The sequence below is a fragment of the Chiloscyllium punctatum genome, chromosome 21 (assembly GCF_047496795.1).
Source record: "Chiloscyllium punctatum isolate Juve2018m chromosome 21, sChiPun1.3, whole genome shotgun sequence".
NCBI classification, from domain to species: Eukaryota; Metazoa; Chordata; class Chondrichthyes; order Orectolobiformes; family Hemiscylliidae; genus Chiloscyllium; species Chiloscyllium punctatum.
Window position 1 is genome coordinate 1,404,789 of NC_092759.1, and position 18,021 is coordinate 1,422,809.

General features: G+C 48.5%; 1 protein-coding gene across 1 annotated transcript in view; it reads right to left on the reverse strand.

The window, feature by feature from the left end:
• Positions 1 to 18,021, reverse strand: part of LOC140492421 (arrestin red cell-like) — an 83,412-nt gene that overhangs the window by 17,365 nt on the left and 48,026 nt on the right. Inside the window, exon 2 of the mRNA XM_072591314.1 lies at positions 4,594 to 4,624. Within this exon, the coding sequence (XP_072447415.1) occupies positions 4,594 to 4,624 (31 nt within the window). The remainder of the gene's footprint in view (positions 1 to 4,593; positions 4,625 to 18,021) is intronic.

Here is an 18,021-nt window from a genome sequence, read left to right on the forward strand (position 1 = left end):
CAGCCCAGTGCTGTGCTCAACACAAAGGCAGACCAAAAAAACCACTCTGTGTAAACCCTCACAAATTCAAAACGTCAAGACTGTTAGTGGCTGAACTGACGTGCACAGAAGCTACGCAGATAATTCTCAGTTGGGGGAGACTTTCATCTAGTTGGCAACACTTCCCTTGGACGCACATCAAAGAGAATGCCTACCTCTGCTTCGCCACTTCAGAGTTAGTGGGAGTCTCAGCTGTGAGGAAACAGTTCAAACAAAACAAAAAGTCTGCTGCTCACAGAGTTACAACCCCTGCGTCAACAATCCATCCAGTTGAACAGCTTCACAGTCTGGCGTAGTTGCTTACTAAAAGACAATCAGAAATAGGAACAGCCGCAGGCTGTTCAGCTCCTCAAGCATGCTCCCCCATTCAATAGGACCGTGGCTGATCTGACACTCCTCACATCCACATTCCTACCTTTCCCCGTAACCCTTGATCAAGAATCTACCTACCTCAACCTTCAATATACAGTTACAAACCATACGACACCAGGTTATAGTCCAACCTGGAAGCACTAGCTTTCGGAGTGCCGTTCCTTCTTCCGGTAGCTGTGGAGCAGCTACCTGACAAAGGAGCAGCGCTCCGAAAGCTAGTGCTTCCAGGTTGGACTATAACCTGGTGTTGCGTGGGTTTTAACGTAGTCCACCCCAGTCCAACACCAGCTCCTCAAAATCTTAAACAGACACAAGGACTCTGCCCCCACAGCTCTCTGTGGCAAGAAGCTCCAAATACTCAGAGCAGAAATTCCTCCTCATTGGAGTAATACAGAGGGGCTGAACAGACTGGGGCTGTTTTCCCTGGAGCGTCAGAGGCTGAGGGGTGACCTTATAGAGGTTTATAAAACCATGAAGGGCATGGATAGGATAAAACAGACAAGGTCTTTTCCCTGGGGTTGGGGAGTCCAGAACTAGAGGGCATAGGTTTAGGGTGAGAGGGGAAAGATATAAAAGAGACCTAAGGGGCAACATTTTCACACAGAGGGTGGTGCGGGTATGGAATGATCTGCCAGAGGATGTGGTGGAGGCTGGTACAATTGCAACAGTTAAGAGGTATTTGGATGGGTATATGAATAGGAAGGGTTTGGAGGGATATGGGCCAGGTGCTGGCAGGTGAGACTAGATTGAGTTGGGATATCTGGTCGGCATGGACGAGATGGACCGAAGGGTCTGTTTCTGTGCTGTACGACTCTAACTCAGTCTTGAATTGGCTCCCCTTGATTCTGACAGGGTGCCCTTGGGTCCTAGACTCCCCCACAGGGGAAACGTCCTCTCAGCATTGACTCTTAGGTATGCAAAATGTTTCAGCCTCTCATCCTTCTAAACTCCAGGGAGCACAGGTCCAAGCTGTTTCGCTTTTCCTCATAACATGGGGATCCCGGGAATCCTCCATCCCAGGGATCATCCGGGCGAATCTTCTCTGAACTGCCTCCAACGATCGAATATTTTTCCTATTCTGTGCCCAAGGCAGAAGCAAAAGAGACCAAACCCAAACAAACAGGGAGTGAAGGTTTCAATCGAGTGGAGACGGGGAAGGTGGAACAGTTGACTGCGAGCAAGAGGGCTTCCTGTATCACACAACCAGCAGGAAAACCCACAGGGGTGTGCAGAAGAAATCAGCTCACCCAGAGAGGGTGGGGAATATAGGACTCGCCACCACAGAGCAACACATAGCAGACAAAGGGGAGATATGACAGGAGCAGATGGAGGATTAGAGAAGAGGGTTATGATGATATGGGAAGGAGGAAGAAGGTTGGGAGGAGGGCCGAGAGGAAGGTAAATGCTCGAATGGACTAGACAGGCCAAATGGCCTTTTTCCAAGGCAGGTATTGTGTGTGGTCCTCATCACTTTTTTGACACAAAGGACAAGTCGGACCAGAAAAGTACTGGGGTTGGGGCTGTTCCCAGTCCAAAGATATGCAAGTTAGGGTGGATTGGCCGTGCTAAATTGTCCCATAGTGCCCAGGGATGTGCAGGTTAGGGTGGATTGGCCGTGCTAAATTGTCCCATAGTGCCGAGGGATGTGCAGGTTAGGGTGGATTGACCGTGCTAAATTGTCCCATAGTGCCCAGGGATGTGCAGGTTAGGGTGGATCGGCCGTGCTAAATTGCCCCACAGTGTCCAGGGATGTACAAGTTAGGGTGGATTGGCCGTGCTAAAAATTGACCCAGGTAAGGGTGCACTGGCAATGGGAAATGCAGGGTTGCAGAGATACGGTAAGGGGTTGGTTATGAGTGGGATGCTCTTTGGAGGGTCAGTGTGGACTCAATGGGCCAAATGGACTCCTCTCACACTGTCTAGATTCTATGATTCATTGAGGTGGGAGAGCTGGACTTCCTCTCCTTGAAGCTGGAGAATAAGGAAAGGGGTCACATGATGGAATACTCTACACTGTCCCCATCAAACACTCCCAGGACAGCATGGCGTTAGCTACAGAGTAAAGCTCCCGCTACACTGTCCCCCATCAAACACTACCAGGACAGGGACAGCACAAGATTGTTTTTAGATTAGATTAGATTCCCTACAATGTGGAAACAGGTCCTTCGGCCCAACAAGTCCACACCAACCCTCTGAAGAGTAACCCCTCTGACTAATGCACCTCACACTATGGGCAATTTAGCATGGTCAATTGACCTGACTTGCACATCCTTTAGACTGTGGGAGGAAACCAGAGCACCTAGAGGAAACCCACACAGACACGGGGAGAATGTGCAGACAGACAGTCGCCCAAGGCTGGAATCGAACCTGGGACCCTGGCGCTGTGAAGCAGCAGTGCCAATCCTCTGAGCCACCATGCCAAGGTTAGATACTAAGTAAAGCTCCCTCTACACTGTCCCCCATCAAACACTCCCAGGACAGGGACAGCACAGGGTTGCTCTATTGCCCCAGTCCCAGGAATAAGCTGATAGTCTGCATTATGGGCTCAGTTTTCCCACAAACCTCCATCTCAGAGGCGAATGCGGTTTTCCATTGAGCTGAGCCAAGCTCATTGGCAAAACTACAAGTCCAGGTCTTGTGGCTAAATGTTTGCAGAGGTAGGAGCAGCCAGCTAAGTAATCCTCGTTTCCAAATGGACCCCGAGCAGGAAGTAATAAATTCAAAGTTGTTACAAATGCCATCTCTGATCCTGACTTGTTGCCAAACACGACACTGCCTTCCTGGATGTCAATCAGAGCCAGCCATTCTAAGGACACCACATCTGTGAAACATCGACACAAGGAGTTTTCCAAGAAATGCCAAGTTTATATCGTAGTCTTAGTAACAGAAACTAAACAAAGTTACTGCTGAACAGCAACAATGTTAAACTTCAGCACTGCTCAACTTCATAAGAGTAAATCTCCCTCTACACTGTTCCCCCATCAAACACTCCAAGGACAGGGGCAGCACAGGATTAGATACAAAGTAAAGTTCCTCCTACATTGTCCCTATTAAACACACCCACAACCAGGACAGCACAGGGTTAGAAACTGAGGAAAGCTCCTTCTACACTGTCCCCATCTAGCAGAGGGGTGGATTTGCAGATACACGGCGAAATGCTGGTCCCATTGAACATAGCTCTTGTGTAAAATCCAGCAGTCTGCACTGTGATTAAAGGTAAGGCGATAGGACAGCCCTGAACAGACCAGCTCAAAGTCAGGGAAATCTGTCCCAATGTCAGAGAAAGGGTGTGTCATCCGTAAACATAGAATCGCTAGGGTGGAAGCAGGCCATTCAGCCCATCAAGTCCACACCATGCCTCCAAAGAGCATCCCATCCAGACCCACCCCCCACTCCTAATTCTAGTAACCCAGCATTTCCCATGGCTAATCCACCCTAACCTGCACATCCCTGGGCACTATGGGACAATTTCCCAAGGCCAATCCACCCTGACCTGCACATCCCTTGGGAACTATGGGACAATTTCCCAAGGCCAATCCACCCTAACCTGCACATCCCTGGGCACTATGGGACAATTTTCCAAGGCCAGTCCACCCTAAACTGCACACCCCTGGGCACTATGGGACAATTTAGCACGGTCAATCCACCCTAACCTACACATCCCTGGGCACTATGGGACAATTTAGCATGGTCAATCCACCCTAACCTGCACATCTTTGGACTGTGGGAGGAAACTGGAGCATCCAGAGGCAACCCACACAGCACAGGGGGAATGTGCAATCTCCACACCAACAGTCACCCAAGGCTGGGATCGAACCGGGTCCCTGGCGCCATGAGGCAGCAGCGGTAATCCTCCAATGTGACCTTGAGCCCAGTGCAGAATAAAACCAACACCAGTAGAAACACATGCATTAGAATCATCCCAATTCAGCAAAGCCACCAGGAACATCAGTGCTGTGGACAAACTTCCAGGATGGAATGGGATAGTGGTGGGGGTGGGGGGGAAGACATCTGTCTCTACGACCAGTGCAGATGTACCCAAGCACAATGTGTCTCTAACCCTGGCCTTCGCCATCACACTGACCTCAGCCATTTTCTCCAGGGGCAATTTGGAATGGGCCATAAATGATGGCTCATATATCAGCTTTCTCAACCCCCCAGAATGCAGCAAAGTTCTCTTACCTTGCAATTCGGGCTTGACTTCTTAAACACCCTGAAACAGAGAGAATTGAACACCCATTAGAGTACTTGGAAAGAGCATCAACAAGATAAAACACTGCACAGAAACGTACGGGAGAAATCACTTCTCAATTCTCCTCCCCAAAGCGTGTCTGCCTTCCCACCTGAGAGACAGACTCACATGTCTTACATAGGCCATTTGCTCCATCGATCCTAGCCTGCCATTCAACAGGGCTGCTCTTTATTTCAATGCTGTCCTCCTGCTCTCTCTCCATATCATGTGCACGAGAAGTTCCTCCAACCTTTTGCCCCTGAAATGCCCTCAGCCCCTTTGGCCTCAGCCCGCCTTCAGGGGTAGAGGATTGAGCCGGTTGACCGGGTGAAGAAATGTTTTCTTGTCTCAGTTCAAAACAGTCAACCTCGTAACTTGAGGCAATGACCCCAATGTTCCTCCATCCTGTTCACATCCATTACCAGAACGTAGAGCAGACTCAAAAAAAAACCACAGAACATAAGGCATCGGAGCAGAACTAGGCCATTCGGCCCATCGGCTCCACCATTCAAACATGGCTAATATGGTTCTCAAACTCCATTCTTCCACTTTCTCCCCATAACCCATGACTGCGCCCCTCCCAACTAATAGGGAACTTTTCTCTCTCTCTCTCTCTCTCGGTCTTAAAGATACTCAATGACTTGACCTCTACAGCCCTCTATGAGTTCCATAGAGTGCCCACCCTCTGGCTGAAGAAATCCCTCTTCATCTCAGTCCATCCCTTCACCCCGAGGCTGTGCCCTTGGGCCCGAGGAACTCCAGCCAGTGGAAACCCCTTCTCCACGTCCACTCTATCCAGGCCTCTTGGTATTCTGTATGTTTCCATCAGATCCCACCACCCCCCCATCCTTCTAAACCCCATCCATTGCAGACTCAGAATCCTCCACCACTCTTCATATAACAAGCCCTTCCTTCCTGGGATTTTTTGTGTATATCTCCTGTTTTAAATAAACTAACACGCAAAGTTAATCAATGACCGGTGAACAAGCGAATGTTCGATTACTATCATTAATATGATAAAGTGCACAACTTCCTTCTACTGAGGGGTCACTGTATGGCTTAGGGAGGGGTTGGCACGGTGGTAATGTGTCTGGGTTATTAACCCTGAGCCACAGTTGTGGGGAATTCAAGTTCCACCCTGACATTTGAATAAATAAAAACAAACTGGAATTAAAAAGTTAGTGGAGTGCCAGCTACAGTAAATCATCGCAAAACCCAAATGGTTCACTCGTGCAAGCTGACAGAAGGTTATAAAGTAATAAAGGATATAGATAGGTGTCTTTTCCTGAGGATGGGGCAGTTTCAAGACTAGGAGGGTACATTTTAAAGGTGAGAGGAGAGAAATTTAAAAAAGACACAAGGGGTAAAATTTTCTTTTTGTTTTACACAGAGGATGGTTCGTGTGTGGAATGAACGTCATGAGGAAGTGGTGGCTGAGGGTACTGCGTTTAAAAGACATTTGAATAAGTCCATAAATAGGAAAGATTTGGAGGGATATGGGCCAGGAGCAGGCAAGTGGAATTGGTTTAGTTTGGGATTATGTTCGGCACGAACTGGTTGGACCGAACCTTGTTTCCGTGTTGTGTGACTATGTCCTTCTCTCTAGTCTATGCAGATACCGGAAATACTCATCAGGAAATACTCAGTCATTAGAGTCTATGACTCTAATGCAGTTGCCCCCCACTCGGCAATTAGGGATGGGCAGAAGTGCTGGCCCACTCAGCGACGCCCACATCTGTGAATGAATTTTCCAAGAAAAGCAACTTTATTTCTCACCTGTCTTGGGGGGGGGGGGAATCTAAGGACATCTAATTGACACTGTGGGAACAGCAGTGAGGTAACAGAGAGGTGATCGGGGGAGGGTGGGGTGGGTCAGTAGACAGTTTTGCGAAGTGAGCAAAGTTTATTAGTATCTTCACTGCAGCGAGCTGCTGCTCAGGTTCTTACAAGCACCGAGCATTATGTACGAGCTGTGTCCGGAGTCACTGCCAAGTGCACAGCCTGTGATCTTGCCTGCCAAGACAAACACACTCCACTCCATCATTCAGCAGGTAATACAACCCTGCAGAGAGCGGCTCCGAGAGATCTGCCAAGAAACAAACGACAGGCAAAAGTAGACATTGGGCCACTTCAAACTGATGCAGGGAGCCTAGTGATGGGAGATAAGGAAATAGCAGGAGAACTTAACAAGTACTTTGCGTCAGTTTTCACAGTGGAAGACAGGAGTAATATCCCAAAAATTAAAGGGTGTCACGGGGCTGAGTTGAGTATGGTTGCCATTACGAAAGAGATAGTGCTAGAAAAGTTAAAAAGTCTTAAAATTGATAAATCTCCTGGCCCCGATGGGATATACCCTAGAGTTCTGAGAGAGGTTGCTGAGGAAATAGCAGAGGCATTGGTTGAGATCTTTCAAGAGTCACTGGAGTCAGGAAAGGTCCCGGATGATTGGAAGATGGCTGTAGTAACCCCCTTGTTCAAGAAAGGATCAAGGCAAAAGATGGAAAATTATAGGCCAATCAGCTTAACCTCGGTTGTTGGTAAAATTCTAGAATCCATCATTAAGGATGAGGTTTCTAAATTCTTGGAAGAGCAGAGTCTGATTAGAACAAGTCAACATGGATTTAGTAAAGGGAGGTCATGCCTGACAAACCTGTTGGAATTTTTTGAAGAGGTAACAAGTAGGTTAGACCAGGGGAACCCAGTGGATGTGGTCTATCTGGACTTTCAAAAGGCCTTTGATAAGGTGCCACACGGGAGACTGCTGAGCAAGGTGAGGGCCCATGGTGTTCGAGGTGAGCTGCTGGGATGGATTGAGGATTGGCTATCTAACAGAAGGCAGAGAGTTGGGATAAAAGGTTCTTTTTCAGAATGGCAGCTGGTGACGAGCGGTGTCCCGCAGGGTTCGGTGCTGGGGCCACAGCTGTTCGCATTATATATTAATGATTTGGATGAGGGAACCGGGGGCATTCTAGCGAAGTTTGCCGATGATACAAAGTTAGGTAGACAGGCAGGTAGTACTGAGGAAGTGGGGAGGCTACAGAAGGATCTAGACAGGTTGGGAGAGTGGTCCAGGAAATGGCTGATGGAATTTAACGTGAGCAAGTGCGAGGTCTTGCACTTTGGCAAAAAGAATATAGGAATGGACTACTTTCTAAATGGTGAGAAACTTAATAAAGCCAAAGCACAAAGGGATCTGGGAGTGCTAGTCGAGGATTCTCTAAAGGTAAACATGCAGGTTGAGTCTGTGATTAAGAAAGCGAATGCAATGTTGTCTCTTATCTCAAGAGGGTTGGAATATAAAAGCAGAGATGTACTACTAAGACTTTATGAAGCTCTGGTTAGGCCCCATTTGGAGTACTGTGTCCAGTTTTGGTCCCCACACCTCAGGAAGGACATACTGGCACTGGAACGTGTCCAGCGGAGATTCACACGGATGATCCCTGGAATGACAGGTCTAGCATATGAGGAACGGCTGAGGATACTGGGATTGTATTCGTTGGAGTTTAGAAGATTAAGGGGAGATCTAATAGAGACGTACAAAATAATACATGGCTTTGAAAAGGTGGATGCTAGAAAATTGTTTCTGTTAGGCGAGGAGACTAGGACCCGTGGACACAGCCTTAGAATTAGAGGGGGTCATTTCAGAACGGAAATGCGGAGACATTTCTTCAGCCAGAGAGTGGTGGGCCTGTGGAATTCATTGCCACGGAGTGCAGTGGAAGCCGGGACGCTAAATGTCTTCAAGGCCGAGATTGATAGGTTCTTGTTGTCTAGAGGAATTAAGGGCTACGGGGAGAATGCTGGCAAGTGGAGCTGAAATGCGCATCAGCCATGATTGAATGGCGGAGTGGACTCGATGGGCCGAATGGCCTTACTTCCACTCCTATGTCTTATGGTCTTCCCGCTTCAGCACCCACTGACTGGACCTCCCGCTTGTACACAAAGGCCATTTGGCCCATCCACTCTGCGCCAGTCCTTCAAGCATCCAGCCCCCTTCCCACCGCCTTCACCACTACCCCTCTCCTCCTAGACCTGACGATGAGTGACCTGACTCGAACTGTTTTTCTCTCTCTCTCTCTCTCTCCACAGACCCTGGTGAGTTTCTCCAGCAAGCTCCGACCCTGCTCCAGATCTCCAGCGTCCACAATTCTTCTGGTTTATTTTACTCCTCCTTAAGTCTTTCTTCCTGCTGCGTTTGACCTGTTCAACTCTAACAGGAGCGGACGGGGTAGACGCAGGATGGATGTTCTTGAAGCCCACGACCAGGGGGGTCACAGACTAAGGATACAGGGTAGGCCCTTTAGGACAGGGATGAGGGGATTGTTGTTGACTGGGAAGTCTAGAACCAGCGTCTCGGATGCTAGTCTCCATCCAACTCAATGTACTCCATGCGATAGCCAGAAATGGCTGGAGGCAGACAGCACAGTAAACGCTTGGGGAAGGGGCCCTGACAATATTCCAACAATACAATGCACCTTGTAGGCGGTACACGCTGCTGTGACTCTACATCACTGATGATGTGAGTGAACGTTAGTGGATTGAGTTGGGGAGGGTGGGGAAGGGGTACTTCTTTGATCCTTTTAGCTCCAGAAACTCCACCTGACCCCCTTCATGGAAACAATGCCATGGCCTCAACCACCTTCTGGGGCAGAGAATTTCACAGGCTCCCCCCAACTCCCTGGGTGAAGACATCTCTTCGTGGTTCGGCGTCTGGTATCCTTAGACTGTGAGCCCCTGGTTCTGACTGAATGAATGAGCTTTATTGTCACATATACTCACATGAATACATTGAAACCTTCACAAGTGCCAGCTTAGGAGCAAGGGGACCGAGGTGCAGATTCTGGAGCACAAATTCTTATGAAAAAAAATATAGAAAAACAAAGAAATATAAAGTCCAGCATTGCAGACCTCCAAAAGTACAAAATCACAGTAATAAATGAGAAAAATAAAGAAATAAGAAGTTCAGAATAAATCCCTTCCGTGATAGTATAATTTTTTTTAGAAAAAAAAGAGATTTTAAAACAAAAGAAGAATAAGTCCATTTTGTGACTCTGGACTCAAGGAGATCCCAATCGAATGATACAGGGGAGGCCCTTTTAGGATGGAGACGAGGGGGATTCCTGTTGATTAGGCAGTCAGGAACCAGGGTATCCCACTCTAACGATACAGGTTAGGCCCAAGACGAGGGGGATTCCTGTTGAATTAGGCAGGTGGGATGACTCTTCATCAGAGCCTATGAGCAATGGTGTTTCCAACAATAACAAACTGGAAAGAACACATGGTCCCACTGGAGTTGGGACGGGGGTGTGGGGTGATTGGAGAGAGGACACGGTGACAGACTCCTTTGCCCTGCAGAAGGAAGGAATTATTCCAGTGAGGAAGGAGGCTTGGGGGGGTGCTGCTGCAGTAGAGAATGTGGTGTGGATCTCGCCGCTCCTCATGGCTGCACCCTGGCGTGAGGCATCCTGGCCTCTGACTGGGCTGCTTTGGCGATAGCTTTGAAGCTAAGATTGGTCCAGGCCTGGGATTCCAATGGTGGGCTTGGGACTCCTTTTGGTGATGGCCTGGCTCTCCTTTCGGTAGCTTCGGTGTTAGTCTGTGACTCCATGAAGCTTTCTTTCAGTACTGTGGCGGGTCCAGCTTAGGATTCCAACAGGGGCAGAGGGGAGTCAGGTCTTCGAGTCTAAAGTCACGAAATTGACTTATTCCTCTTCTTGTAAAAAATTTTTTTTTTTAAAAATTGTACTATTGTGGAAAGAATTTATTCTAAACTTTTTATTTTTCTCATTTATTACTGTGATTTTGTACTTTTGCAGGTCTGTAATGCTGGACTTTATATTTCTTTGTTTTTCCATTTCTTTTCATAAGTATTTATGGTCTAGAATCTGCACCTTGGTACACTTGGTGCTAAATTGGCGCTGAAAATGGCGACTTGTAAACTTTTCAGTGAATTCATGGGAGTAGGGGCTCACAGTCTAAGGATACCAGACACAGAGCCAAGAAGAGACGTCTTCACCCAGGGAGCCTGTGGAATTCTCTGCCACAGAAAGTGGCTGAAGCCACTTGTTTTCAGGAAGGGGTCAGATGGAGGTTTTAGGGTTCAGGGGATCAAAGAGTATGGGGGAGAAAGTGGGAACAGGAGACTGAGTTGGATGACCAGCCCATGATCCTGCTGAATGGTGGAGCAGGCTCGAAGGGCCAAATGGCCTCCTCCTGCCCCTACTTCCTATGGTTCTACAACGTTTGATTACCCCTTGCCCACCGCGCCAACTCAACCCACAAACATTCACTCCCTCCACCAGCGATGCAGAGTAGCAGCAGCGTGTACCGCCTATAGGATGCATTGTACTGTCGGATTATCGTCAGGGGCCCCATTTAGCCTTTATTGCACAGTCTGTCTCCAGCCATTTCTGGATACCGCATGGAGCACAGAGTTGGGTGAAGGCTCGCGTCCGAGACACTGGAGGAGACAGAGATGGACCAGATTAGACCGCTCTCCCCCCCACCCCCCTCAAAATATTTTCAGGTCACCTAGACCCTAACCCTTTCTTATTTTAAAGGTAGATGTGATGTGGATGTTTCAGGTGGGACGCAGCCAGTCAAACCACTCAGCTTTAAGCAAAGCAGAATTTATTTAAACACTACAGTTGAAACACAAAAGGAAGGAAAGCGGAAGTTAGAGTAATATTACTATTGGAAAACTTAACAGGCCTGATACAGTAACTATTACTAAGTAACCGTTCCAATACAGTAACGGTCCACAAACACACCCCTTGGCAAAAAGGTCATTTCAAACAGGTTCTTAGAGGCAGCAGGGACCAACACCCAGAGAGAGATTTCAGAGAAATCAGTTACTGAAGCTTGCAGCTCTTCTGCACTCACACACTTTGTGCTACTACAGCTAAAAACAAGCTAGAGAAAAAAAACCTAACCTGGAAGAACCGCCCATTCCCCGTCCATTAGTTTAGTGTTCAACCCTAGACTCTTCGGCACCTCTGCCTTTACAACCCCTCTTCAAAAAAAAAGCCCAAGTACAAAATAACCTTTTTAAAAGCAGCAGCATCAAAACACTACACTTGCGACTGAAGATTACAACAGTACTTTAAGCCTTGCATTGTGTGCTGGGTCTTACCCCCAATGCTGAGGAGGGGTGGGGGGGGGGGGCATTCTGGTAGAACGTCCTCCTCCCTTCACCAGCCCGGCTCAGCTTGGGATCAGTGGGTCCTCACCACCCTGGGGAGTACATGGCACCCCGAAACAGACCCACCTGGCCAGTCCACTTGGGTTCAGCGATTGTCACCATTGGAATGTTAGTGTATCCAATCGGGGCAGAGAGAGGAAATTAAAATGTTCCGACCAGATCCCGGGCAGGAGGCAGGTGGTGGATAGATGTGTCTGCTCCAGCCTGGTTAGAAACGGCAACTGCTTAGAGATGCTCAAAATTCAGCAAACTGAGAGTCGAGGGTGTTTACAGGGATCGAACACGAGGCTTTGAAAGACCACCCCCTCACTCTCTGCGCCGTGTGTGTCAGGAAGCTGAATGTTGGTCATCAGTCGGGGTGGGGGAAAAGAGGTGGGGTGGGACGGGTCTGGAAGGAAAGCCTATACCTCAAAGTTAGAAAAAATACAAAACAACACTATTCAAGGTTTCATCACTCGTTTCTCCTTTAGGTGATTATTTGTCTGTCTCTCTCACAGCCTCAGTCTGCCCATCTCTCTCTCTCTCTCTCTCTCACAGACTCTCTGTATGCCTGTGTCTCAGTCTGTCTCTCTCACACAGTCTCGTCTGCCCATCTCTCTCTCTCTCACACACACACACACACACACATACACATACACAGTGTCCGTCTGTCTGTCTCTCAGTGTCAGTCTGCCCAGCTCTCTCGCTCTCTCACAGACACATACACAGAGTCTCAGTCTGTCCATCTCTCAGTCTCTGTATGTCTGCCTCGGTCTGTCTTTCTCACAGTGTCAGTCTGCCCAGCTCTCTCTCTCACACACCGTCTCAGTCTGCCTCTCTCACACGGTCTCCTTTTGCCTGTCTCACACACACACACACACACACACACACACACACACACACACACACACACACACACACACAGTGTCTCAGCCTGTCCGTCTCTCAGTCTGTGTCTCTCTGCGTCTGTCTCTCTCTCTCACTCTCATGCTGTACAGCCTTAAAACTACCCTCCCCTCCTCACAAGAGGGGTCCATTCTGAAAATCACATCCGTGGCAACTCTGAGCATTTCGACTGGTCTCCAATCGCCTGCCCTCTTCCCTGCTCCCTTGCCCTAATTCCTGTTCCTGTGCACCCCACCTCCCCAAGCTATTTTTATCCAGATATCCCAAGTATCTTGCTTAAACCACATTTCCAGGCAGTTCAAGCGTTCACTCTGTGAAAAACTTCTTTTCTTTTTGAGTACTTGCTGCTTTTGTGAACCACTTTGAAATCTCTGCCCCACTGTTTGCGTCCCTTTTACGAGGGGTAATGGTTTTGCCAGAGCCCTCATGATTTTGGAAACCGTTGTTGGCGCTCCACTCAGCCTCCATGAACAACCCCAATTTACTCAATCTATCCTCATCAGTGACGTTCTCATCCCTGGAACCGTCCATGTCAATCACTTGTGCACACTCTGATGTGTTCCCATCCCCTCCCACATAGCGAGGTGCCCTCAATGCCACACCATACTCGATCTGAGGTCTAACCTGTGTCATAGACCCTTCAGCACGGAAACAGATTCAACCACTCCGTGCTGACCGTCATCCCAAACTAATCTAATCCCACCTGCCAGCACTTGGCCCATATCCCTCCAAACATTTCCTACTCCGGTACTTATCCAAATGTCTTTTAAACGTTGTAACTTTACCCAAATCCACCACTTCCTCTGAAAGTTCATTCCACATACGATCCACCCTCTGTGTAAAGAAAAAATGCCCATCATGTCCTTTTTAAATCTTTCTCCAACCTTAGAAATATGCCCACCCACCTTCAAGTTTTGAAACCCGCCACCCTTGGGAAAAGATACCTGCCAATTACCTTACTTATAGGCCTCATGTGTTTATAAGTCTCTGCAAAGTCACCTCTCAACCTCCTCTGTTCCAGTGAAAATGTTCCAGCCCCTCCTTATAGGTCAAACCCTCCACACTCAGCAACATCCTGGTCAATCTCTTCTGAACCCTCTCCAGTGTAATAATACCCTCCCTGTAACAGGGCAACCAGAACCGGACACAATTACTCCAGAAGAGGCCTCACCAATATCCTGTTCGGACTCAACATTACATCCTATATCAGTTCATCATACCTTCTCTGCTCTTGGACTCAGTGGCCCTCTTAATGAAGTTCAGGATACCACATGCTTCATTAACCTTCTCTCTCTACCTGTACTGCCAGCTTTCATGATGTGTACACCCAGATCTCTCTGCTCCTTCACCCCCTTTAGAGTATGGCCCTTCATTTTATCCCATCTTCCCAGAATCTTCAGAGCAAAGTCCACCAGCACACATTGCTGCACGCTGAACTGCGTCTGTCCCCTCCACCAAATTGGTCAATGCCTTTTTTGATGTTCCACACAGTTCTCCACATGTTGTAGGGTTCTCCCAAGGTTTGCAGACATTACAACTGTCGCCTGCAGCCCAAGGTCTGGAGCACACTTATCAGGATATGGTAGAGGCTCAACACTGACTCCTGGTGGATGTCCTGGGGCAGACCGTCCTCTGGCCCAAACCTAAAATACATTAACCAATACCCGCTGCTTCCTGTTCCTCAGCCAGTTTTGCACCCAGCTGTCCAGTGAATCCCTCTTTCTGACACAAGCTGTAAACCTTGTTCACATGTCTGCTCAGATGGCACGGTATCAAGTGCCTTCTGGAAGTTTGATCGTGTTCACCAGGCTTTTTGATTCATTTTCATATCTCAGCTCTGCAGCTTCCATCGCTATGGTAGTGTTCCCAGCACTAAGTGCGCCACCTCTAGCCTCCTTCCCATCACTCCAGCCCCAGCTTGCTTCACTTGCTGCTGGGCCTCCTGTTGACTGGGTCTCTAAGCTCAGGAATCAGGGTGGGGAGGGGGCTCAGTGAGATCTGGGTACAATGTTCTCCCCTCCCAGTGTCTGAGAGGGTTTCCTCTGGTTGCTCCGGATTCCTCCCACAATCTGAAGATGTGCAGGTTAGGGTGGAATGGCTGTGCTCAATTGTCCCATAGTGCCCAGGGATAGAACATAGAACATAGAAGAATACAGCGCAGTACAGGCCCTTTGGCCCTTGATGTTGCGCCGATCCAAGCCCACCTAACCTACACTGGCCCAATAACCTCCATATGCCTACCCAATGCCCGTTTAAATGCCCATAAAGAGGGAGAGTCCACCACTGATACTGGCAGGGCATTCCATGAACTCTCAACTCGCTGAGTAAAGAATCTACCCCTAACATCTGTCCTATACCTACCACCCCTTAATTTAAAGCTATGCCCCCTCGTAATAGCTGACTCCATACGTGGAAAAAGGTTCTCATGGTCAACCCTATCTAAACCCCTAATCATCTTGTACACCTCTATCAAGTCACCCTTAAACCTTCTTTTCTCCAATGAAAACAGCCCCAAGTGCCTCAGCCTTTCCTCATACGATCTTCCTACCATACCAGGCAACATCCTGGTAAACCTCCCCTGCACCCGTTCCAGTGCCTCCACATCCTTCCTATAGTATGGCGACCAAAGCTGCACACAATACTCCAGATAAGGCCGCACCAGAGTCTTATACAACTGCAACATGACCTCAGGACTCCGGAACTCAATTCCTCTACCAATAAAAGCCAGTACGCCATATGCCTTCTTCACCGCACTATTTAGCTGGGTGGCAACTTTCAGAGATCTGTGTACATGGACACCAAGATCCCTCTGCTCATCCACTTGTGCAGGTTAGGGTGGATTGGCTGTGCTAAATTGTCCCATTGGGCCCAGGGATTTGCAGGTTAGGGTGGATTGACCGTGCTCAATTGTCCCATAGTGCCCAGGAATGTGTGGGTTAGCCGTGGGGAAATGTAGGGTAACAGGGATAGTGCGGGATGCCCTTCGGAGGGTCAGCATGGACTCGAAGGGCTGAATGGCCTGCTCCCACGCAGCAGGGGATTCTATCATATAATTGGACAGTGACGCAGATTCAAGGGCCAATGCAGTTCGTCGTTTGTAAAAACGCACATCAGCACCGGAAGTGCCAAGCCTCTCGAGAGCCCTGTACAACGGAGACAAAACCTCCTTGTTCTTGCACTCCAAGCCCACCATCGAGCTAACGGAGAGAGGAATTTCGATTTCAAAATAACAGCCATTTTCGCTGGGTGCACGGCCCTGAGAAAACCTTCCTGAGCAAGCGACCAATTTTCTTTTTAAAAACAGGCAGGAATTACAACGTGGATATATTTTTAACCACAAGTGAAATGGGAAGGACAGAAATAACTCGCAACAGTTGCCGTCACGACCAAACCTGCTTTTCCAGCCTCAAACTTCCACACAGGAAACAAACATCGGGAGGAGGGAATCGATGTCAAATGCGGGCAACGTTACCCACTCTCCCGCCAACAGCATTGCCATCATTGCTGTTCATGTCAACCTATTGAGAGCACGTGTCTTCTTCCACGCTCAGTGCTGCTGCTTCCCATACAGCCACCCCATGACGACAGCTCAGCAGCCCTTTTCCCGGTCAAATGTAAGAGCCCTTTCTGTGAGCTCAACTCGTCTTGGCCCTGACATGATGCTTTCACCGATCTGGCAATGCTCACACGATCAAACGTGTCGTCAGAAACCACGCGTGGATACTGAAGAATCTGACGGAGATTATGCACAAACATCGCATCCTTCAGGCCACGTCAGTCTGGGCCACCATGCAAAGGATTAACTTACAACAGAGCCACCGGTCGAGAGTCATGCTTCAAGAGAACCAAGCTAAGATGGAAGTCTGAGAACTTCATGACCTCAGCACGCCTCGCGATCATGAAGACATCATGTCTCTTAAAGGCGGACTCATTGCAACACGGTGGGGGGGTTAATTTCCCAACCACAAAGGCTTTTTGCTACTCCAAACACAAGTGCTGCAGTACAGAGGGATCCTTGTACACAAACTCCATAGCAAATGAGATGATGGCGTTTACAGCAAGGCTGTTGGGGGGGTGGGTTTGGAACGTGAAAGTGGGGAAGGCTTGTTGGAACTGTACAGGGAGCTGGTGAGACGGTAGCTGGAATATGGTGTCGAGATCCTGTTGCCTCACTTCAGGAGGCCATGGGAAGCCATTCACGAAAGTTCGACGAAGTGGTCAACTCCTGGGAGTAAGGGAGTTGTCTCCCAAAGAAAGGACGAGAACGGGGAGCCTGCGGAACTCCCCACCACCAGAATGGGATGAGGGGTAGCGGCCAAAACAATGAATGTTTCCAAGAAGGCGTTAGATAAAGTTCTTGAGAAAGGAAGTACTGGCACTGGAGGGGGCGCAGAGGCGGCTCACTGGGTCGATTCCGGAGTTGAGGGGCTTGGCTTATGAGGAGAGATTGACCAGACTGGGATTATACTCACTGGAATCCAGAAGAATGAGGGGTGAAACATATCTATTCCCTTCATAATTCCATAAGACAGAAGCAGGGAGGTCGTTTCTACTGCTGGGTGAAACTGGAACGTGAGGGCATAGCCTCAGAATGAGGGGGAGCAGATTTGGGACGGAGTTGAGGGGGAACTTGTTCACCCAAAGGGTTGTGAAACTGTGGAATTCCCTGCCCATGGAAGCTGCTGAAGCTACCTCGTTGAATGTTGATAGATAATTCCTTTACTGTTCCAAAATCTAAGGGTTAGGGCAAGTGAGCGGGTGAATGAAGCGGAGTCCACAAGAGAAGATCAGCCATGGTTTTATTGAATGGTGGAGCAGGCTGGAGAGACAAGATGGCCTCCTCCTGCTCCTAGTTCTTGCATTGTGTTCTTAGGGTTAAAGGGATCAAAGGGTATGCGGGGAGAGAGCAGGAAAAGGAGACTGAGTTGATAATCAGCCATGATCCTATTGAATGGTAGAGCTGGCTTGAAGGGCTGAATGGCCTACTGCTGCTTCTATATTTCTAATCATTGCTGGGGTCAACCCCCCGGAGAGAAAAAAAACCTGAGACTATTTTCTGTCAGTGTCAATTGTCTTGGTTTTTCCTGCCTTGAGGGACAGGGGGCTATATATTGTGACAATATTATTTCTTTAAGAGGTGAATTTTGTCTAGTTTTTTTTGAAGAGAGGTTTTAAGACAGAAGGACTGAATTGTCTATTTGAATCTGATAAGGTAAACAGCTTTTGAGGCCTTAGGGTTTTAATTTAAAGTTTGAACAATAGAAGCATCCTGACTGGGTGGGCTCAAGCTCCC